This window comes from Danio rerio, chromosome 7 (genome assembly GCF_052040795.2).
Source record: "Danio rerio strain M-AB ecotype USA chromosome 7, GRCz13ab, whole genome shotgun sequence".
Classification (NCBI taxonomy): Eukaryota; Metazoa; Chordata; class Actinopteri; order Cypriniformes; family Danionidae; genus Danio; species Danio rerio.
This window is the reverse complement of record NC_141027.1, coordinates 23,008,687-23,033,341: the sequence shown is the minus strand read 5'-3', so window position 1 is coordinate 23,033,341 and position 24,655 is coordinate 23,008,687. Positions and strand designations below refer to the sequence as shown.

The 24,655-nt window shown below is 37.2% G+C and overlaps 1 protein-coding gene and 2 long non-coding RNA genes across 6 annotated transcripts in view; 2 read left to right on the top strand and 1 right to left on the bottom strand.

Moving 5' to 3' along the window:
- LOC141375353 (uncharacterized) overlaps positions 1 to 20,281 on the bottom strand; it is a 36,959-nt gene extending 16,678 nt beyond the window's left edge. For 2 of the 3 annotated variants that reach the window (XR_015495623.1, XR_015495621.1), the window contains exons 1-3: positions 9,461 to 12,338; positions 9,233 to 9,366; positions 2,645 to 2,769 (exon numbers count right to left, since the gene is read on the bottom strand). This is a non-coding gene — a long non-coding RNA (uncharacterized LOC141375353). Of the gene's footprint in view, positions 1 to 2,644; positions 2,770 to 9,232; positions 9,367 to 9,460; positions 12,339 to 18,937 lie in introns of those variants that run through there. The other variant, XR_015495622.1, reaches the window with a different exon arrangement.
- tnfsf10l (TNF superfamily member 10, like) overlaps positions 1 to 24,655 on the top strand; it is a 51,534-nt gene that overhangs the window by 11,965 nt on the left and 14,914 nt on the right. For both annotated transcript variants that reach the window (XM_087258680.1, NM_131843.2), the window contains 1 exon segment: positions 9,732 to 9,881. In XM_087258680.1, coding sequence (XP_087114806.1) covers positions 9,732 to 9,881 — 150 coding nt within the window.
- On the top strand, positions 14,411 to 19,975 carry LOC147835975 (uncharacterized). Its single transcript, XR_015495625.1, has 2 exons — positions 14,411 to 16,261; positions 17,785 to 19,975. It is a non-coding gene; the product is annotated as an uncharacterized LOC147835975 (long non-coding RNA).

Genomic DNA, 24,655 nt, shown 5'->3' with positions numbered 1-24,655 from the left:
TACATCCACTACAAGTTCATTAACGAGGACCTAAATAACTCTACTTGGAAAGAATTCATTATCATTCATTCATTCATTCATTTTCTTTTCGGCTTAGTTTCTTTATTACTCTGGGGTCGCCTCAGCGGAATGAACCGCCAACTTATCCAGCATAAGTTTTACGCAGCGGATGCACTTCCTGCTGCAACCCATCTCTGGGAAACATCCATACACACTCATTCACACTTGTACACTACGGACAATTTAGCCAACCCAATACACCTGTACCGCATGTATTTGGACTGTGGGGGAAACCGGAGCACCCAGAGGAAACCCACGCGAACGCAGGGACAACATGCAAACTCCACACAGAAACGCCAACTGACCCAGCCGAGGCTCGATCCAGCGACATTCTTGCTGTGAGGCTATAGCACTACCTACTGCGCCGCCCAGAATTCATTATTTTACATAATTATACTTACAGTATATCTGTATGAAAAAAATGTTGCAAGCTTAGATTAATAAAATAAATCAATTGTTTGGTGTTTTATGCCATTCTGATTCTGAACAGCACTGATGAACAGAAATTCAATATTTATATGGGGGAAACCGGAGCAACTGGAGGAGAACTTGGAAGTTCAATAGTAATCAAATGTAAAATAACTCTCTAGTCTTCATTGTATAAATGATGAAATACAATAAGTCTTTGTTAAATCTGTAAACTTATGAATTTCTTGGTTTAATCTTTCACTCTATTAGGGTTAAACTTTGCAATGACTTCCCAAATTACATTCTGAAATGTGATTCCTTGTTATTATGATCCCAACTCAACATTGCAGATCCTGTGATGCGACTATCGCAGATTTGCACATTGCGATATGATTCTAAAAAAAAGGAAAGCTTTATTGCCAGGTATGTTCACACATACGAGGAATTTGTTTTCGTGACAGAGCTTCAGCAGTACGACAGAATTTCAGAGACAGGACAGAAAGCAGATAATAAATATATTTTAAAAATAGAAATAAGTAGCAAATGCAAAAATACAAATTGACAGGTGTATATACAGGGATATTACTATATATAGTATTATACAGTTGAAGTCAGAATTATTAGCCCCCTTTGATTTTTTTTCTCTTTTTAAATATTTCCCAAATTATGTTTAACAGAGCGAGGAAATTTTCACAGTATATCTGATAATATTTTATCTTCTGGAGAAAGTCTTATTTGTTTTATTTCAGCTAGAATAAATGCAGTTTTTAATTTTTTAGACACCATTTTAAGGACAAAATTATTAGCCCCTTTTTTTGATAGTCTACAGAACAAACCATCATTATACAATAACTTGCCTAATTACCCTAACCTGCCTAGTTAACCTAATTAAACTAGTTAAGCCTTTAAATGTCACTTTAAGCTGTATAAAAGAGTCTTGAAAAAGATCTAGTCAAATATTATTTACTGTCGTCATGGCAAAGATAAAATAAATCAGTTATTAGAGATGAGATATTAAAACTATTATGTTTAGAAATGTGTTGTAGAAATCTTCTCTCCAGTAAACAGAAAATAGGGGAAAAATAAGCGAGGGCTAATAATTCTGACTTCAACCGTATGTGCAGCTGTTATGTGCAATTTGGCATGTAAAGTATCTTGTTAAAAAAGTGTATATGTGTATAAAAAGTGTATAGCAAGTTTGTTTGTTTGTTTTACAATTACTATCATCAACTGTAGAGCACAACACTGAGGCACCCATAAAGCCTTAGTTAGCTCTATTGGTCACACTTTACAATAAGGTTTCTTTAGTTAATGTTAGTTAATGTATTTAATTACATGACCTAATAATGAAAATTACATGTACAGCATTTATTTATCAAAGTTCAACATTTACTAATGCATTATTAACATCCAAAATCATGCTTTTTCAGATTAGTAATGCACTGAGGTAACATGAACTAACAATGAACAACTTTATTTCCATTAACTAACGTTAATAAACATGAACAAATGTATTGTTCATTGTTTGTTTATGTTAGTAAATGCATTAAGTAGCATTAACTAATACAACCTTGTTGTAAAGCGTTACCATTGTAGTTACTAACATGAACAAATAATGAACAATACCTACAATACAATGTATTAAAGTATATATTCATGTTTGTTAACTTTCAGTAATGAAAATACAATCATAGTTTTGGATTTTAATAATGCATTAGTAAATGTCAAAATATAGTTGATAAATGCTGTACAAGCATTGGTCATTATTAGCCCATGTTAGTAAACACATTAACTATGTGTCCCATATTGCATTGTTTGTGTCACACGCCTAGATCAAGGTTCACTTTCAGACATGTGCTAATTTTAGAGAAACTTGTCATTGGAGGGAAAGCACCCACTGAACTTGTTTGCATACTTTTCATTGTCTGAGTCTAAATAAAAACTCAAGAGTTTGCTGAAAATAGGGCTTTCCCTTCATAGCATGACTTGATATATTGCTTAAAAAGACAAGGCCATGACATTGCTTGCTTATTGCCAAGACAGGTTTTGACTTCTGTGTGGTCTCCCTGAGAAGGAAAAGAAGCGAGAGAGCAATCTCCTCAAAAGTTCGCCCTTTGCCAAATGCGCAAATTGAATATTTAGCAGGAATTTGCTTTGAAGACCTGCTTAGACAAACCTGTTGCCCTCTGGGAACTCGTCCGGAGATGCAGAGCTCTCGCAGATCATTTAGATCACCACCAACTTTCAGGCAGCTTTCCTTTCTTTGAGACCACAGTGGTGGTGGTGGTTGGGAGGGGGGACCTAGAAAAAACATACACATGGATCAGGGACAGCCAAAAAAAGAGAGGAAGGGTGAGACGTTATAGTGAGATGCAGAGACAGAGAGCCCCTGGCATGGATTTAAGTTACACGCCTGGTTTCTCTTATTTAATCCTTTCCCAAAAAAGCAATGGATGTGGAGTGAAGCAGAAAGTTCAGTGGTGGCTTCTATTCCCCAGCTAGAGAAATCAGGGCTAACACTGAAGCATTGTTCCCCACTTCCTGCTAACCTCGCTGGGATCAGAAACCCTCCGGAGTGCCACCAGTGACTCAATTTATGTCGATTTGGCTTCTTTCACCAGGATTAGAGCTACATTATTTCTCTTGTTTTTCTGTGAGTCGACCCATCTGTGAACCATTACAAATAGCAATGCTGTTGTAGTTTACATGTATTAGGGCGTAGCGGCATTGACCCGGAGTCGTTTCATTTATTTGGTGTAACTCACAATGACAAATGATCAGTTCCTGGCTCACACTTCTCCACACCCTGGACAGTATACTTCAGATTCCAGGTCATGAGCAACTGACCCATTTCTAATCGAGAAATGGCAGGAAATAGGCACTTACTGAGCAAGACGTTGTTTACAGTAAGGAGATTTTGAACGTGTACATGCAAGCACGAGATGTATGACGCATCAGATAATAGTGATCTATCTGTAAGCTGTCAGTGGGTGTTTCTGTTTTCCTGTTAAAAGTAGCTTGGGTGGTAAATATATCCATTATCAGAGATGGTGGCTGTAAATTGCAGCACTTAAAACACTTTACAGGAAGACTTAATTGGTTAGCAATAATTAAAGCATGGTGTGAACCTTAAATCAACAGTACTTTAACAGGATTTATTTATTTACCTGTTTCAGATAGTCTTTTATTTTTTTAGAAGCTCTTACAGGAAATTCAATTCAATCCATGTGTGTTTATATATTGCGTTTACATTGTAGATTGTGTCAAAGCAGTTTAAAATAGGAATTCTAGTAACTGAAATTGTGTCAGTCCAGTTTTCAGAGTTGAAGTTCAGTTTAGTTCAGTTCAGTGTGGTTTTATTTTCACTGCTGAAAGTCCAAATACTGAAGAGCAAATCCATCGATGCACAGCTCCACAAGTACCAAACCAAGAAAGCCAGTGGTGACTGTGGCGAGGAACAAACTTCATGACCATCGCTTGTGCGTTATATGTTAAAATAACCTGAAATATGTGAAGCACAAGTAAAACGCATGGTTTTGTGCAAAATCCATTTGTTCATGTGAAAAAATGTATGGAAATATGAATGGGGAAAAATGAAATTTGCTTCAGATATTGGGCTCTATTTTAATGATCTAGGCACAAAGTCTAAAGTGCACAGCGCAAAAACATTAAATCCATGTCCGAATCCACTTTTACTATTTTAAGGATGGAAAAATACGCTCTGCCCTATGGCGCATGGTCTAACAGGGTTGTACTTTTTCAATTAATGAGTTATGGGTGTGTTTTGAGAATAATGTGCATTAAACCAATCAGGCTCTCATCTCCCATTCCCTTTAAGAGTCACTTGCGTCGTGCCATGGCGCATTTGCTATTTACATGGTGGACTTTGTAAGTGGAAAAACTTATTGCTTTACTGGCGAGAACACAGATAAACAGACCATCTGCAGCGCAAGGATAAAGAATCAGCCTACTCCATTCAGCCTCTTTACTTTACTTTTACTCTTTACTCCTTTACTTTCATGGAGATAAGGAAACAGTCTTGTACGCACTCCACTAAAGTCATACATTAGCCTACATATTTAATTTTGTTTGTTAAGTGCAAACATTTGTTACAAAACTATTTCTAAATTCAGTGCTAATTTCCAGCAAATGAATAAATAAACAATAATAACAAAATGTGGTAAAAAAACGGAGTTATATCCAAACACATGTCCTATTCTTATGCCCCATATGGTGATGCATACGTTTCCAAAACCCGACAGGTGGAAAAATCTAAACTTGTCCTTATTAAAACAAACATAAATATGCAAATAATAAATAATACTGATAATAATAATAATATACAAAAGCAACTTGTCAAAAATAGACTGAAAAAACCTCCTACACGTAGAAGGCATGAATGCAGTGGTTTTTATATTTAGGTAATAAATAATAATTTTTGTAACGTTTTATTCCATTAATTTTTTTTTACAATTATTTTTTAGGGGTTTTCACCTTTATTGATAGGACAGTGGAGATATAGAGACAGGAAAGTGTGGGGAGCAGAGATAGGGAAAGGATCAGCAAAGGACCTCGAGACAGGAATCAAACTCGGGTCGCTGCAAGCACCTCGGTGCTATGTGTCGACGCACTAACCACTAGGCTATTGGTGCCGACAATTCTTTTTATATGTAGAAATATTTGTGTATTGCTGTACATTCTGTGTGTGTTAAGCATAACTAACACACTCAGCGCTTAACTTTAGACTTGCTTTTACTTGGTCAACAACGAGGTCTATTTCAGCTTCTTAGAATAGCAATGTACCAACAATACACCATAGCACACCTCCTTATAGACCAGCACACCCATGAGTCCACAAAGTGGTGCAAATGGATTTGCTATTTAAACAGTGTGGCGCAAAACATGAAAATTAATGTTGCCGTCTTGCGCCTTAATGCGGCGGGTGTATGATAGGCCTATTGTTATTATGACATGACATTAACTGATGGCACAAAATGTAGAACATCAAACTGTGGTTTGATGCCTTGCAGGTTTATTTAAATAGCACTTTTTTACAATAATTATTGTTCCAATGACCTTTTAAAACTATCACAAGTTATTTTCGCAACAAAGAGTATGCTATCTGTTCTAGTCACATAACATTATATTGGTGATAGGCCTTCTGAATCAGTAAATGTTTAAAACATAATATTAAAAACATAATATTATATACCAAAAGTGGTTTCCTTTTGTGACTGCAGACTCAAATGAATTTAACCTTATGAAAGCAATCTGACTGAACGCGTCTACAACTGTCTCTGAAAAAGATGAAAGCGGACAAGCTCACAATGTTTTAGACCCGGTTTAATCATTATTTATGATTGAAGTTATGGGTTTTGGTAAAACATAATTTTTTTTTTTTATTTGGCAAACTACTGATGACATTTCTTCCCAATTTTTTATCTAGTATTTATTTATTGTTTTGTATTAAATAACATTAACATATATTGCTCAAACCCATACCTAACAAAAGCCAGTAAATCTATAGAAACCAGTGTTGGGGAAAGTTACATTTAAAGGTAATGCATTACAATATTGAGTTAATCCCTAAAAAAGGAACTTGTGTTACTTAGTTACTTTGGTAATACATTACGTCACTTTTGAGTTACTTTTGCATTGCTTTTAATGACCTGGCTGAGGCTTGATCACTTTCAGAACTTCCAAAAATAATATTTTAGGATGTTGTCTGAGAACTTCCTGACCCCAGAGCTATAGATGCCGTATATACAGTTGGTTAAAAGTTTAAAGCAATGTGTTTGCTACTTTTGTATTACTTATAGCACAATCACTGTAAAATCACTGTCCATTGAGACAATCCCCTTTTTCTTTTCTTAGATGCATTCAAAATAATGAACACATTCTCTCATTGACTGCGTGGTTCATTGTGACTACTTTAGTTCAGCAATTTATTTATTAATACAGTTAAATAAACTAAAAAGTAACTTGCTTTAGGAGTGGGCGATGCATTGAATATTAGCGATAATATCAGAATAATTTTGTCAACAATGTAAAATTTAGAAATATCGATTATATGGAATATTTTAAATTCAAGCATATACTTTCCCAAAAAGAATGCGTCCAATATTACGTTCCCCTTAAGCATTACCATGCGCAAAAGAGACGTGAAGTGATGGAGGGTCTTATTTTAGGCTAAACATTTCCAAATAACAGAATGAAGACGACAAACAACACAGTAGAAAAAGTCAAGGGAGGAGATGATGAATTAGTCCCCAAAAAACACACATACTGCAATTTTAGAGTGGTCACAAAACACTGTTGAAATACTTCGTTTACACTCAAAATAGATTAGGTCCCAGTTTCTGCTGTTCGTAGTGGTTATAAAAATGAATAAATGGGCAATATCCGCAGCAAATTTCATTTGTTCATTTCTCTCACACATTTGTTTCATAAGTGTGTATCTCCTACATAGCCCTGACAGACAATATAAACTTATATATTTTTTATGTTTCTAAAAACTCAATTTAACGTTTAAGCATTTTGTTTAATGAGATAACTCATAAGGTTTTAGTAGGTACCCACATTTGAGCTATAATTATTCACACACCACACTAAGAATACAGAGAAACTTGGTGCAGTATAGGTTGGAGGACATGTTATAAATAACTTATTAAGGATGCACTGATATGGATTTTTGGGCTGATATTGATAACCGATAACTCTTTAGATTTGGAGGCAGATAACCAATAGATTAGTCGATAAATAATTCAAAATGTTATATTTTTATACAGTGAACTACTGATTTTATTTTAACAATGTATAAAAGTTTAAACTGATTTTAGAATAGCCTACTCAAAGAAAAAAAAGTAATAATTTCAAAATTGCAAGGTGATTATGTAGACCTATATTCACAATAGAATATATATATATATATATATATATATATATATATATATATATATATATATATATATATATATATATATATATATATATAATTCAAAATAGATTACTTCCTTTACTTTGCATAGCAAATTAACATGCAACTTGACTGTTGCATATAAATAATAGCTTAAATAACAAACTGAGTGGCAGACAATTCTGTACAATGACATAATCTATCTGCTTAAAGATATCAACCTAATTTTGATATCAAACCGAATTAAAAATAGCATTTATTGGCTGATAATAATATGGCCACCGATATATTGTGCATCCTTATAATGTATATGAGCCCAAGTAGAATATATGAGTCAATATATCGGGAAAAAAAAATTATGAGGCCGAAAGAAAAAAAATCTTTACGAGGCCGTAGTTAGTTAATTTCAAATATAGACGCGTGGCTAGCAGATGAGAATGCTTGAATAAAGCGAAACCACTTGCAGTGTACATAGGCTTTAAACAGCCTCATAAAGAACAATAAAGGACTAATTTTTAGCCCCCCCCCCCTTTTTTTACCCAATTTCGGTTTAACGGAGAGATTTTTTTCAACACATTTCTAACCATAATAGTTTTAATAACTCATTTCTAATAACTGATTAATTTTATCTTTGCCATGATGACAGTAAATAATATTTTACTAGATCTTTTCCAAGAGACAAAGTGACTTTTAAAGGCTTAACTAGGTTAACAAACAGCAGATTATGTTTTTCTTCTTGTCATGTGGCTGTTTGCCACAAGAAGGTGAAAAGTCTTGGAAATTATTCTCTTTAAACCCATAACTTTCAGCTGCGCATCTTGTCCCAACCTTTTAGGTACTGTTCTATTGTGCTGGTGCCCTACAGTGAGTGAACACTTGGTCTTGTTTTTATGCATAACTGCACTAAACATTTAGTTTGTATTTACTCTGCAACAGTAGCTGTTGTAAATGTTTGTTTATTGGGGGCACAAGAAAATCATGTTGTCTGTTGTTGAAAAGCAAATTCAAACATAGAGATATATATATTGAATATCGTAAAAATGTTGACAATATCGAGATATTGTTAGTTCATTAAACCTAATGCAGGAAATAATACAAATGAATCTGCATCGTAAAGTGTTACCAAACTAAACCCTTATACTTCATGTACAGTTGAAGTTGAATTATTAGCCCCCTTCAAATTCTTTCTTCTTTTTTAAATATTTCCCAAATGATGTTCAACAGAGCAAGGAAATTTTCACAGTATGTCTGATAATATTTTTTCTTCTGGAGAAAGTCTTGTTTGTTTTATTTTAGCTAGAATAAAAGCAGTTTTTAATTAAAAAAAAACATTTAAATGTCAAAATTATTAGCCCCTTTAAGCTTTTTTCAATAGTCTACAGAACAAACCATCGATGTACAATAACTTGCTTAATTAACCCAGTTAAGCCTTTAAAAGACACTTTATGTCTTGAAAAATATCTAGTAAAATATGATTTACTGTCATCATGGCAAAGATAAAATAAATCAGTTATTAGAAATGAGTTATTAAATCTATTATGGTTAGAAATGTGTTTAAAAAAATCTTCTCTCTGTTAAACAGAAATTGGGTAAAAAATAAACAAGGGGGCTAATAATTCAGGAGGGCTAATAATTTTGACTTCAACTATACATTGACCCATGAGACAAAACCAAAACGGGTTTTCCTTCACCACATATAAAGTAAGTGCTTCCAGGACTAACACCGCTGATCTCAGATCAGTATTAAGCTCTTCCTGTGAGCACAAGCTCTGCTCAACATGGGGGACCCTCATTACCTGCCCAACTCGCTTTGAAAACCGTAAGGCGGCGAGAGTTAACGAAACACACCTTCTGCTGCCACGCTCCGCAGGCGACTGGAGAGTCATTAAGAGCTTTGGCGGACCGTGACTCAAGACTCCGAAATTGCACACAGAGATCCTTAACTGGCGACATATATATTTCTTGGAGAGGCTGCAGGGTTTCTGAGCGTGGAGAGAAAGAGACAGAAAAAAAAAAAATCAGTGCAAGAGGTTTAGAGCAAGGTCATTCGAAAGTACCTCATTATGTCGGACATACCTCTCCAGCTGGCTCAAGCTGAACTTGTACCCCATTGGCTTTCCATAGCAAGCCTCATTGCTGATGTCCTCATCTACTTTCCCGGCAAGGGTCAAGAGGGACACGTGCCCTCATTTTGATGTGTTTCGGACTGTTTCCTCATTGAGTCCGCAGTTCACCTCCTAAATCAAAGTGCAGTTCTCATTGTTTCTTTGGAATGACGGAATGAAACCACATTTTAATATAGGGATCGAGCATGTGATTTGGGTTCTAACTTCTATTCTTTTGGCAGGTGAAGAGTCAGGGGGTTACAGAAGAGCTGCGGTGCCTGGGCTTGCTCAACGTTCTGGGTAAAGATCAGGACATTCCCGAAGACCTGGCCCAACTGTTCGGAGAGCCTTGCATGAAGCTGGCCGAGGGTATCAAGGCGTATATTTCAAAGGTGAGTTCAGTACATGTTTTGGTTTGTCACACAACACTCTGCCTTCTTTTTGTTGGGATATCTGTCGAGGCAAGCTGTCTCTTAATAACATCTTTTAAAAACACACATCATCAATTTTTGGAGGCAACAGTTGCTAGTGAAGGTTCCTCACAGCATGAAGAAACTTGCTGTTACCATAAATGTGTCCTGGCAAGTGATTGCGATCTCCTCAGGGAAGAAAAGTGGATGGTTGAGTCATGGGAGTGTTTTTCAGGCATTTGTGCTTGTATATGCAGCATTGTGGAGGGTGACTCACCCTCTTGTCCCGATCATGAACCAGTCTAGAAGTCAGAGCTCAGATTTGAAGGAAATGGCTTGGTTTTCCCCTGGCGTGGCTGGTTATCCCTTCAGATTCCAGCTTTTTCCCTTCACAGCCTTCAAGTGGTTGTGGCGTTAATAAAAACGACATGCTTGGAAGCCTCAGGCTTGGTTTTAAAACAAGTCTTGTTTTAAAGGTGTGATTACTGCTTGATGCTCTGTAAGCCAAAGTCAAAAACTTCTTCACAAGAAATACACAACGTCTTAAAATCGCTTTGTTTTATGTTTGTGCTTATGCTGACCAAGGTTGCACTAATAAAACAGTAAAATGTTATATTGTAAATTACTTTCAGTTAAAAACACATTTTCTAATTTATTATGTTTTGTTATACTTTTTAAATGTATTTTTCGTTTTTATAAATATTACTTTTTCCATTGGTGGTAACATTTATTTTTATTAATTTATATTCTCTGGATTTATTACTTATAGTTATGTGTTTGAGTAAAACTATAGACTGTAAAAGATATGGACGCAGTATCCGTGAAGTCACCCATAGGTTCCTGAAAAGCACAAATGTAGCTACTAGTAGACGTGGCCAACCATCACCATTTTGATTGCGCCGACTAGGGGTAACCGGAAAAGGGCAAAGAGGTGGAGCTTGAGCAGAGCTACAGATGCCTGCTAGCATTCTGCGTAGACTGCTTTTCTTTAGGAGAAATGCCTAATACTTCATTACCTGTGAATCCTTTCTGTTCTGACCACATCTGCTTGGTTGTACACTATATCAATAAAGTGTTAACATTGTTGTAATACACTGAGCCACTTGAATGGTTTGTGAGCACAATTAAGTGCACACAGCATGCTATATTATCTGATAATTGTAGGAAATAATTCCAAAAGGCAATTGACTGACTAAAGCCACATGAAACAAAACAAAAATACAATGTATATGCCGAGTTCAGCAGCTAATCAGCCGGAATCAGCTGAGGTGACGTTACGGCAACCAGCGAGACCTAGCTGTCACTCAAGTGACAATTATGCAGACTTAATATAACTTAACAAAAACAAAACGGATGAGTTATAAAAAAAATTCACCCCCTCACAGTTGTCATGAAGGGTAATATTAGCTGTATACACCAAAATCGTTTTTTTTTTTTTTGCCCCAGGCTGTAAACATCTTTCTTTCTGCTGTAAAGTTGATCATTTTAACATTGGGGTCAATAGAAATGTGCTTTATTTTGGAGCCAGGACTAAAGGGATTTAAATTAATTGCAATTTCAGTTTCTTCCGCATTAGCTTTCTCGAAGGAGAGCAGGATGTTGCCGCTTGAGTAAACCATAGTATTTGTTTAATTCTGTAAACTGCTAATGACATATTCCCCTAAATTTGTAATAATAATCATTTAGAGCATCCTTTATATAAAATAAAAAGGTGAGATTTTTAGTTAATAATTATTTTTAGACAATGCAATACCAAGGTCTCAGCATTAGAAATGCTTTAACCCTGCTATTTAATCAAAACAAAAGATTTTATTATTATGAGCAACTGCCATTTTATTATGAGCAACTGCCATTTTCAATCAGTCAATCGATAAATCAATACATACCTACATATACACATACATACCCTCTCTAAATAACATTTTAATAAAAAAATTTGGAAGTATTATTATCAAAACATTGTAGAATAAAACAAATATGTTGAACTCAAACCCATTCCTAATAAATACAGTAAATCCAGTGGAACTGAGAATTTTCAAGTGGTCTCTTAATATATTTCCTAGCTACAGTGCTCCGCATGAATGAGTACACCCCATTGTTAAAATTAATATTTGTATCCATTTCTCAGTGAATATAGGCTATGTATTTTGGTGCATTTAAACAAAACCGATTTATTAAACAGATATATTTATTCAAATAATATTTTAGTCACCAAACTTATTTTTTTCTCTTTTTAAAATTAGTATTTAATATTTTTCTATAACATAAATCTGGGTTTGCTAGTTTTTTTGACCATTATTGTAAGTTATTCTGTTATATAAGCTCCAGATTTCGTCTTCAGTACTAACGAACCTAATGTATATGCACAAATATAATATCGTATAGCTTCCTATTAAAAATATGAATTTAAAAGAGAGATTTGTGAGGGGTGTACTTATATATGCTGAACTGTATATATACATTTTAAGGCAGATTACCACCAAAATTAACAATAACAATTAAAATTTATTTTGTCTAAATGAATCCACCATCCACTAATAAAACTTGCATACCTACATAATGTCAGACTAAATAAACAACCATCTGGGTGCTGATTAACATAACAGCTCACACAGATTAAGCGGCATCAGCAGAAAAGCAATCAGAAGTTCTTTCTTTGAAGCAACCTAGCCAATGAATCATTCACAAAAGGACCAGGAAACATTCATTTACAAAGCAAATAGTGTGCGTTTTCCCTTCGTTGGAAGTGAAATGTTGCAATTTCCAGTGCGTTTTTTATTTTGTATTCATTTTCCGTGCCACCTCTTTGTTTACCCAAGTCCCTCGGCTCTGGGAATATACGTTATCGGATTTTATGGAGCATGTCTACTACCCCGTCCTGCCCCCCTCCTATCGCTATGCACAACAGCCCGTGCGTACCGTCAAATCTTTCACTACTAATTGAGTAAGGCTGCAAACAATTTATTGGCACTCAGAGACAGAGGCATTTGCTTCATAATTAAAAACACATGCACCACTTCTGAGAGATGCAATTATGGTGCGCTAAAGAATTCCCTGAACATGCTTGGGGATAGGTCAGTGGATAAACAAATAATGGAGAGTTTTGCCTGAAAGCATGGGGCAGATCATACACTGGTCCCGTAATATGCGAAAAAGAGACACAATAATGTCTGTGTGCATGCTTTTTTTGCATGCATGTTCACGCGTCAATACAAATAAGTTGACGCGAATTCAGATTTGGATGATTACACACCGAGAAAGAAACAAGTCGGACAAGCACACGCCGAGGCCTCAGGCTTTTTTCCAGATTCATGTCAGCACAAGGGTAGAGCGTATAAGAAGGATACAGAGTGTGTTCGCAGTGAAGGAGCAGTGAGAGATGAAGGAAATGCATGTTTCTGTAGCGAAGGCCTTCAGAATCCAGAGAATGCCAGAACACCTGGAAGTTATTATGGAGGACTCCAAAAAAAAAAAAAAAAAGAAAAAAAAAGTCTTACGTCCTCCAGATTCTCGACTTTAGCTGGACTCAGCACACAAATGGTGTATGAGCGCGGATGCGCAAACCCTTGACCATTTCCTGACTTTAAAAAGGCTTTAACGTGGGTTTTAGATATATTAAGATACGCTATCTGTCGGATGGAGATAGTTTAATGCACAATATTGTGAAATAAGTCCTGTCATTTATAGGTCTGATTGTTTTGTTTTGCTATATAGTCACAGAAATGATTGCCATATGTGATGTTATTGTCATTTTAAGACCATTTTATGCCACTGATTATTTGATTATATGATAAGATTCATTCATTCATTTTCTTTTCGGCTTAGTTTCTTTATTAATCTGGGGTCGCCACAGCGGAATAAACTGCCTATATGACAAGATAATATTTTAAATATACATAACTCATTCAGGTGACAAAAACTTTTCATTTTTAAAGGGATAGTTCATCCAAAAAGTACAATTAACTCACTTGTTAGAAAACATTTAATGTTTTTGTTCTTCTATCGAACACAAGAGACGATATTTAGAAATATGTTGGAAACCTATTACTGTCGACTTCCATAGAATTTGTTTTTCCTACTATCGAAGTCAATGGTTAGAGGTTTTCATGTTTTCTCTCTCGCATGGTTGCCCACTGAAGCTAAGCAGGGCTGCGCCCAGTGAGTACCTGGATGGGAGACCACATGGGAAAGCAAGGTTGCTGCTGAAAATGGTGTTAGTGAGACCAGTAGGGGGCACTCAACCTTCAGTCTGTGTTGGTCCTAGTGCCCCAGTATGGTGAAGAGGACACTACACAGCCAGTGGACGCCGTCTTTTGGATGAGATGTTAAACCAAGGTCCTGACTTTTTGTGGTCGTTAAAAATCCCAGGATGCCCTCCGGTGTAACCCAGGCATCCTGGCAAAATTTGCCCACTAGACTCTGTCCATCATGGCCTCCCAACTATCTCCATATCATAATTGGCTTCATCACTTTGTCTCTACACCAATCAGCTGGTGTGTGGTGTGCTGTCTGGCGCAATATGGCTGCTGTCGCATCATCCATGTAGATGCTGTGCACTGGTGGAGAATGAGGAGATTCACACCCCATAAAATTGTGTAAAGCGCTTTGAGTGTCCAGAAAAGCTATATAAATGTAAGGAACTATTATTATTAATTATTTATATAAACTTAGACAACAGTGATGTAAAATGTTAATGTCTTGCTTTAATTTTAGTGTGAATGTGTGTCATTTTTCAGCCTCGAAGCAGAGCTCATCTGTAAAACTTCTTACAAACCATCAGCAGTTTTCAGGAAAATGAGAAAATTCACCTTTCAAAACAAACTCAGGTATAAATCCTGTCTGGCCAATGCACTTCAACAATATGCCGTGTAAGGCTTGGCAATATGAAAAAAATAAAATCATATAGTTTTATATGATCAAATTCACCATTTGACCAATTTACAATGTAGATGATTGGACATTTAGAAAGCGAGCGATTGGTCCATAATTTAAAGGTCATGAGAGGTCATGTTTTGATCTTCGATTGTTCTCACGCAGTCAAGTGATGCGATTTTGCTGGTCAGAGAACTGCGAAACTTGTCGCAGGAGCTTGCGTTTCCAGTCTGATGCATTCGCGTGCATATGAATGGAAGTCTGTGGGGTGAAAAGTCTATGAATGCAGCTAAACAATGGTGCAGCCCACATGAAGTATCCAACAGAGTAAACACAAAAACAAATATCTCAGAGTAAAAGTTGCATGACATATGAACGCAATACTGCACAAACGTGACTAGAAATAATATGAGCAAAATGATCAATTGATGAAATGTTTGTTCAGGCTGACCCAAAAAGTCAAGGCATTTCCAATTCAAAAAGACTGAAAGAATAACACCAGCAGCAGGCTATTATTAACAGTAAATGTTCTGTAAAAACGGACAACTACAGCTCCTTTCAGCCTGTCACCACACTGCAAACTTAAAATATCAAACACAAGAATAGCTGATTACAGGATTTTACATTCCGCCTGACTGCTTTTGCATTGTATCTTTAATGTAAACATGCTTTTAACACATGAATTTAGGCACCGTGCTTGATTCTGTATTGCAGTTTTTCATGCATGAAATGCCATACTAAAAAACAAGCATTTAAGTGTGTCAGTTCTGACTGTACTATTGCATCATTACTTTAACATGTCCTACTTTATTATTGTCACTTTTATTTTCATTTTATTTAATTCAAAACCACAGTTTCTCAAATAAACAAAAAATAGTATTAAGTTGTAGCAAAACATTTTATTTGAATGAACGGATATCATATGGAAAATAGTAACATATATTTAACAATCAGTCCAGTATGGGATGATTTAGTGGCCCAAAGCCTATTGAACCACATGGGTGCCAGCTGTATGAAAGCTGTTGGCCTGAAAGAGGTGGAAAGGGGCCTAGTTTCAGACCCTATTTACATCTGGTTTTAGAAAACTGCACGAGAAGATCCACTGAAATGCAGGTTATCAGCAGGTCTATTTAAGGCACAGTTCATGCTGGATATTGCTGCCGATATGAAATATGTAAATTAGAGGTACACAGAGCGTTACATAGACTGTTATTTGTGTTGACATTCTGTTTTGTCCACACATATAATTGATAATGTGCTCTAGTGTCTTTACACGCTGCAGTTATGACACTAATAACATGAACTCAGAATTCATTCACCCCAGTGGACACCATATTTACACAGCCTTTGTTTAGCCTACAAATTGTGCACTGTGTGCGCTGTAGCAAACAATGGTTGTTTAGCAAGTGACCAATTTAAACCGCAGCTCTAGCAGCTGTGGGAGACGAGTCTCTTCGGATACATGAGATCATTTAATTGGACAACAAGGAGTGCAGAATGAAGTCATCAAAACTGTAGGTGGATCCCAAATCGTAAACCTATACACTATTCTATGCTACTGAGTTGTATAAATAGTAAAAGTAGTGCATTCACACCAAATATTTGCATTTCTTATCAGAATGGGAGGGGCTTTCTGGCACAAAAGTTGGATTACTGTATTTGTTTTTTATTTGTGTTGCACTAATTGATTATGTCTCCTCCTGATTGTGTTTAGGGTTGTATTTATGACTCTCTTCTCTCTGTATGCATCAGACACTTTCTTATAAACGTTCTATGTTCCTGGAAAAACATCTTGCAATTCTTTAATGTGCTTCACGCAGGTGAGTGGGCTTGATAAATCACCTGTAGTACACACTCTTTTCCTTTTATTAAGCACCCCATACTTCTTAGAAACCACTGTGCAATTTCGGGTGTCTTCCACACACGAGTGGGCTTGTCAAACCACCTGTAGGGCACAGACTGTCCTCTCTGTATGCACCAGACACATTTCTTACAGCATTCTATATTCCAGGAAAAACATCTTGCAAGTCTTAGTGTGCTTCACACAGGCGAGTGGGCTAGACAAATCACCTGTAGTACACACTCTTTTCCTTTTAATATGCACCCCATGCTTCTTGGAAAACATTGTGCAATTCTGAGTGCGCTCCACAGATGAGTGGAGTCGACAAAACACAGAGATTTTGACTTGTCATAGAATTTAACTGCGGGAACTCTGATGACTTGAAGTGCTTCTTTTACCCTCACTTGCAAGTCAGTAAAACATATGCCAGAATAGTTGGCGATTTATACCGATGTGGCAACCGCTGATAAATAAGGGACTAAGCCGAAGGAAGTTGAATGAATAGTGATTTACAAAGTGTTAAATATTGTCTTGACATTTTGTTGTTGCTGTTTTGAATTTAAATGTAAAAGTCCTGTGAAGCGCTTTGAAATGTCCTTTTTTTTCGATGTTTGACATAATCTCAACTGAAAAATGTAGAGAAGATGGGAGATGAAAACAGCCAGTAGCATTTTGTTTTATCACAGCACTGCTAGTGAGAGCTGTTGAGCTCAAGCACATCAAATGAAAAGTGTCTTAAAGGGGACGGGACTTGTCAGATGCTATTTAATTGGTCAAGATTTGATAAGAAAATGTAGGATGTGGTGAGGTGGAAAAAAAAGCTTGGTGAAAACATGTGAAAAACTTTAAGCTTTACATGTTTATATTTGTTTTAAATCTACATATTTGGGAGCACACTACATTTAGAAATAAAGGTACAAAATCTGTCACTGGGGTGGTACCTTTTCAAAAGGTACACATTTGTACCAAACAGGTACCTTAGGAGTACACAATATAGGGTACACAAGGTATGAGACGGTACACAAGTACCTTTAGGCTACACAATTGTACCTTTCAGGTTTAAATTTTTTACCTTTTAGGATATGTGAGGTACGTATTTGTGCTTTTAGGTATTAATATAGACCTTTAAGGATCTGTTAAGAACAATAATGTTTTGAAAAGGTACTGCCCCAGTGACAGAATTTGTACATTTATTTTTGAGAGTGTAGCTTATAGATATCTGAAACGAACAGACTGAAACTAACATCTAAAAAATCATCTTAATTTTCAAGGGACATTTAAATTTGTTTGAATTTCTGCTTTGTAATAAAAGTGTTTAATTTGGTATGGTATAGAGATTGTCAATTCAAATTTAATGTAACCCTTTGTTTGCTTGTTTTATTGCTATAAGCTAACTGAAATTAAATGTTTCAATTAAACAGTGTAAATTATTCAGATTTTGTTTAAATGGACACGCTGTCACCCGACAATCCAGAGACTTTGCTGAGCAACTTAAGGCAGATTCTGCTTGACTGTATTCATCATTGAACTCCACTGTGATTGTTTATGTTTTTATTGCTACAAGTTATCATTTTAAAAGTTATAACTGCATTAGAAAATACAATTTAAAGTAATATCTTCCATTTATTTTGAAATATTATAAAATAAATAAGGAAATTACCCATGTCAAAAGTCCTGTAAACTAGTTTGATAGATTTAACATTGGCCCACTGCTCTCTGTGATATTTGGTTTTTGGCCCTTCATACGAAAAGGTTTGGACACCCCTGCTCTAAACTCGAACACTAGTGAGTGTATAAGTGCATGGTGTCTCATTTGGAACGCAACTTAGGTTTTAAATTCAAATATTTGTTTAGATGCTAATTTTGTCAGCTCACTAGATTAAAGATACCAGCCTAACATATTCATATGAAATGCCTCAACATTTTGATTTCATGGGGAGAGTAATGTAGTAGAGAGTGTATCTCTTTTTATGAAACTTAAAGATTGCCCCATTCATCTAGGTAGGACTTGGCTTTGTATGCAAGAAACAGCTGACCTGAACCTTTGCAAATATGGCCACAGAGGAAGCAAACCTTCCACGAAAGGCATTTTGGCTTTAATGTGATGCATAATGCAAAATGACTACACAGCTAACAAAAGCCGAACCCTGCAAGAGTTGGGTTAATTCATCCAACAGATGTCCAACATCCGCAGAGAATCCCGCATATAGAAACCAAACACAAGTCAACAAATCAAAAGACGCTACAACATCTCGGCCAGAGTGAACACGATCCAACCCAGAAATAATATCAGCATTCCAAGGAATATAATATGCTCAGACTGCACCTGAACAGGACCCTGCAGCAGCCACTCGAGTCCTCTCAATATCCCCAAATCCCTCCTCAGTTTCCCGCAGAGCTAAATGGGAGGTTTTGTCCCCGTTCTCCGCTTGTCTCGGATTCTCCTAATGACTCATTAGATGAGGAAGCATCTCGTCTTCGGGCCTCACATCCGCAGCGCTGCATCACCACCGGCGTCTGAAACAGATTTACGATGAAAGCAGTGATCATACTCGAGGCATTTCGCCAGCAGCCAGATTTTCCGCCAACCTCAGAACAAACACAAAGACCATCTCTGTCTGCCCTCCAACCTTTATCTTCCTCATGATCACTGTGTTGTTATGAGATGGTGCGGTTGCTTTTACTACATGCGGTTTTTGTCTGGATAAATATGTATATTGTTTTGTTCCAGAAGTCTACAGGAAACTACTAGCTTGGTTGGTTTGGTAATAACGAACACAAGATTTGCTGGGGTGAAAGGGGGGGGAAAGTTAATAAAGTAATGAAGGCCGGTCCAGTTGGTGTTCTCATGTTGCGCTGCGTGGAATACACGATGGCTCGCCTCCTGCCAAATATGTGCTGAGCTCTCAAAGCTGGTATTACTTAGAGTCGAATTTCAGCGAGCGCTCCGCAGCGACCTTCCGTCTGAAAAAGAGAGAGGGAGGAAAAGAAGAGAGATTAAGTCGGGTTTAAAGCCTCGGAAGTCTTCAAGCCCATTCGCCACAGTAAAAGAGAGACCGACTGTCAGGTTTTTAACACCCCATTAAGTGTCACTGTGGCACAGAGCCCTGATGAGACACAAATACACACACAACTAACCCAGACGTGTAGGGTTGGGTTGCACCGGCTGTTTGTAAGTCTTGAGATCTAAATGCGAACATAAAGTTCACACTAGGGGTCTTGTGGCTTCTAGCTAGATATTAACAGTCTTTTTATTTTTGTATGTACCATTATTTTTAGTTGTTTCAAAGCATTGGCACCTGAATCTATATGAACACAAGTGTTATGGTTTTGATCGACATTAAAGAGACATTTCGCTTAAAAATGATAATTTCCTCACCGTTTACTTACACTTAAGTGGTTTTAAACTTTATGAATTTATTTTCTCCCTTGAACACAAGAGAAAATCATTTGGAGAACATTAGAAACCAGCAGCCATTCAAATACATAGTTGAAACAACAATGTACATAATGACAGGGCTTTCATTAATGGGTGAACTTTCCCTTTAAACTTTTTCCTACTAACTATCCCTTTGAAGGACACAATAAGCTGACCATTCATTTATTCATTTTCTTGTTGGCTTAGTCCCTTTATTAATCCGGGGTCACCACAGCGGAATGAACTGCCAACTTATCCAGCAAGTTTTTATGCAGCGGATGCCCTGCCCGCCAAAACCCATCTCTGGGAAACATCCACACACACACTCATACACTACGGACAATTTAGCCTACCCAATTCACCTGTACTGCATGTCTTTGGACTGTTGGGGAAACCGGAGCACCTGGAGGAAACCCACGCGAAGGCAGGGAGAACATGCAAACTCCACACAGAAACGCCAACTGAGCCGAGGTTCGAACCAGCGACCCAGCAACATTCTTGCTGTGAGGTGACAGCACTACCTACTGTGCCACTGCCTCGCCCTAAGCTGACCAAATCGACAGTAATTTATTGTTTAAAAAAATTATTTGGCTTGCATAAATAAGCCACAAACAAGTGACAACTGCTAAAAATCCATTCTTGTCATCACATAAAATAAAATACACAGTGTATATATAAATATGTGTAAATATGTATAAACCGTGTAAAGAAATTGATTTACACGTCTAAAAAAAATATTGTATTGAAATACAAAAACAAACACACTTAAACACATAACCATAAGTCATAAATCCATTGAAATTGACAATCTCCAAATAATCTTTTATTTTTTTCCATAGATGAGAAACATTAGGGCTGGGGGTATTCATTTAGGTATCAAATATCCTGGTGCAAGTCAATTCTAATTTGCTCGCTCTCATTCTGGTTTGGATTACATCTTATTAAATGAATGTAGATTTAAAGGCAGCGTAGGAAATTTTGACGCTAGGGGGTGCATATATTCATAACAAACAAAGTTGCATTTTGATGATGTGTAGAATCATGGAAGTTGTCATCTTCATTACATCCTACAGGACATACCCACATGAAAAGAAACTATATGAGGATATATGCGCATATATGAAACCTATATTGATAGTTTAAACACATCCCATTGATGTACATTCAATCAACAATGATAATTCAATAATTTGCCTTTGTTATAATTACTTACATTAAATAACTGCTTATAATTTATTCATTTCCCAGCATTGAAAATACTTAAATTTAATCAATTTGTTTTTTTTTTTTACTTCACATGCAATTGCTTTTACATATAAATACATAATATGCCTTATTTTTACATCCCAATGTTGACAGGTATGGCTCTTTGTTATCATACTAAATACATTTAAGGTTTCTGCTATAATGCTGCTCTTTAAAGCGTCTGTGAAGCTCTGTGAACACACAACATATTAAAGCGTCTTTGGTGTGTTCTGGTTTTCTATAAATTGAAAAATCAGTGCTATGTAATGACATTAGCAAGGCAACACAGGAGAACACAGTCCATTTCACTACTTAAAATAGCTTATTTCTCTAGATTTGCACATTTCTTGAAACATTTGAGATAATGCACCTACAAAAGTCCATCATGTTTCTAAAAATAAACAGTGTTTATAAATAGCGAATGAACGTACAGTATATCACACTCTCGCTCGCATATCACTGGCAGGCCGTCTAGATAACATACCCCTGCTTGTAGTATTTCATAAATATTTAGGTTACCCAAAGGATTAAGTTTGATTTAAGTGTAACAGTTCAGTGGTAAGCTTTCATTTCTATTACAACTACACAGCCTAGAAATTGTAACTTGCACACACCTGGTGCGAGCAGCCCCAGGTGAGGGGGAGGGAAAGAAAGAGAGAGAGAGATGAATTCTCACAGGGCTTAAGGTCAGATCCAGGAGACGTTGAGCTCTGTAGTGGAATGGCCAGGGCTCTGCTGAAGGGGCCCGGGAACAGAGGAATGGGGCCGACCTCAGACGGCAGCCAAGAATGGCAGGAAACAACTTGTAAGCATACACACACACCCCATTCATTCAAAAGCCCATAACAGGCGAGCACTGATTTTATCCAGCAGAGATTGTGTGTGTGTGTGTGTACAGTATAGTCTATGTGTGTGCGTGCGTATCAGTACTGTGGGTTATTAGCCATTTACCTGAGTCACACCGAGCCGAGTCTAGCGCTGTGAGATTTATTGTTTGTGATGCTCTACGCCTCGAGGAAAGCAACAGTTATTTATTAATAATCTTCCTGGAGTACAGGAACACACTGCGTCTCAGAGAAAGCTCTGGCTGTATTAAAGTATTGGATTGCCGTCTCGACTATAAGCTCAGCTGGAGAGATGGCTAATGGCTTTCTCCACACGCTGCATGTATGCACTCTCATTCTCTTCCTGCTCTTTCGTCTGAGGGAAAATCTTCCGGAGCCGCACGCCTCTTCTGGCACACGGGTACGAGGGGCCAAAGGTTTAATGCTGGGTGTGTTTATTGTTATTGTTGAGGTCTTTGTATGGGTCTGTTCTCTGCCCTCCACCTCCTGAACTCTTGTTATGTTTTTCAAAAAGCAGATTGCACAAACACTGGGCCTTACTGTCTCCCTGGCCCCGTGTGATAGATGCTTATTGGAATTTTGGAGAATTCGAAAGGATCCTAATGGGATTAGCTGAGAATCCAATAAGATCATAGTGGATAAATCAAAAATATAGTACTTTATTGAATTCTTAAGGTCTTGTAGGAAATTGTGAAGAAACAGACTGAAATTGCAATAAGAGGAAAAGAAGTATTAAGATGAAAAACTGAAGAGTTCAGATGGAAAAACCTCTTAGTGCCATTAGAGATTTTCATCTAAAATTAGCATTTTTCTTAGACTTTTTCATATATCTTCAGTCATTTTACTCCTATGGCAAAGAATAGGTCATTTTGTTAATATACACATTAATATACACTCACTGGTCACTTTATTATGTACACCTTACTAGTACCGGGTTGGACCCCTTTTGCCCTAAGAACTGCCTTTAATCCTTCATGGCATAGATTCAACAAGGTACTGGAAATATTCCTCAGAGACTTTGGTCCATATTGAACATGACAGCATCACGCAGTTGCTGCAGATTTGTCAGCCGCACATCCATGATGCCAATCTCCCGTTCCACCCCATCCCAAAGGTGCTCTATTGGATTGAGGTCTGGTGATGGTGGAGGCCATTTGAGGCCATGATTGTCAATGTTAAAGAAACCAGTCTGAGATGATTCGCGCTTTATGACATGTTGCATTCTTGCTGGAAGTAGCCATCAGAACACGAGTACGCTGTAGTCATAAAGGCATGGACAGGGTCAGCAACAATACTCAGGTAGGATGTGTTGTTGCCACAATGCTCAATTGGTACTAATGGGCCCAAAGGGTGCCAAGAAAATTTCCTTCACACCATTACACCACCAACACCAGCCTGAACTGTTGATACAAGGCAGGATGGATCCATGCCTTTAAGTTGTTGATGCCAAATTCTGACCCTATAATCTGAATGTTGCAGCAGAAAAAGCCTGAGCGAATAGCCTAAGTTTCCTGTTCTTAGGTGACAGGAGTGGCCCCCGGAGTTGTCTTCTGCTGCTGTAGCCCATCCGCCTCGAGGTTGGTCAAGTTGTGCGTTTAGAGATGCTCTTCTGGATACCTTGGTTGTAACGAGTGGTTATTTGAGTTACTGTTGCCTCTCTATCAGCTGGAACCAGTCCAGCCATTCTCCTCTAACCTCTGACATCAACAAGGCAATTGTGCCCACAGAGCACCACATAGCTTGTAGGGTTGTGCTATATGTAACAGAATGTGTGTATTTATAAAGTGCATTTAGCATGTATGGCCATACATCCAAAGTACATCACAATCATGAGGGGGGTCTCTCCTCACCACCACCAGTGTGCAGCATCCACTTGGATGATGCGACATCAGCCGCAGGACAACAGTTTACTATAGGAGGAGTGGAGAGACAGTGATAGAGACAATTCGGTGGTTGAGGATGATTGGGAGGCCATGATGTAAGGGCGATGTATTACTCTCCTATTCTTTACAAGAAGTGCCATGGGATTTTTAATGACTACAGAGAGTCAGGATATTGGTTTAACGTCTCATTGAAAAGACGGCGATCACTTACAGTAATGTGTCCCCTTTATTATACTGGGGGCATTAGGACTCACACACTCCGCAGTTTGAGCTCCCCCCTGCTGGCCTCTCTGACACCACTTCCAACAGCAACCAAGTTTTTCCATGTGGTCCCCCATATCCAGGTACGGATCAGGCTTATCCCTACTTATCTTCAATGAGTAACCACTCTTAGGCTGCAGGGTGATATGGCTGTGGCAAAAACAAAACAAACAAAAAACAAAGACAAATAATTAAACCTCTGTATTTTTTGGCTGAACTGTATTTTCTCTTGTTTTTATGTTTGGATAAAAAAAAAAAAAATCAGTATTTGCTTTGAATTTTCTTTACATCCTGCCCAATTTTGTCCAATAAAACACAGTAATTCAAGACTATAAAAACAAATACAGCGTATTTAACCATGTGGACATCAGCTTTCATTACCCCTACACTGT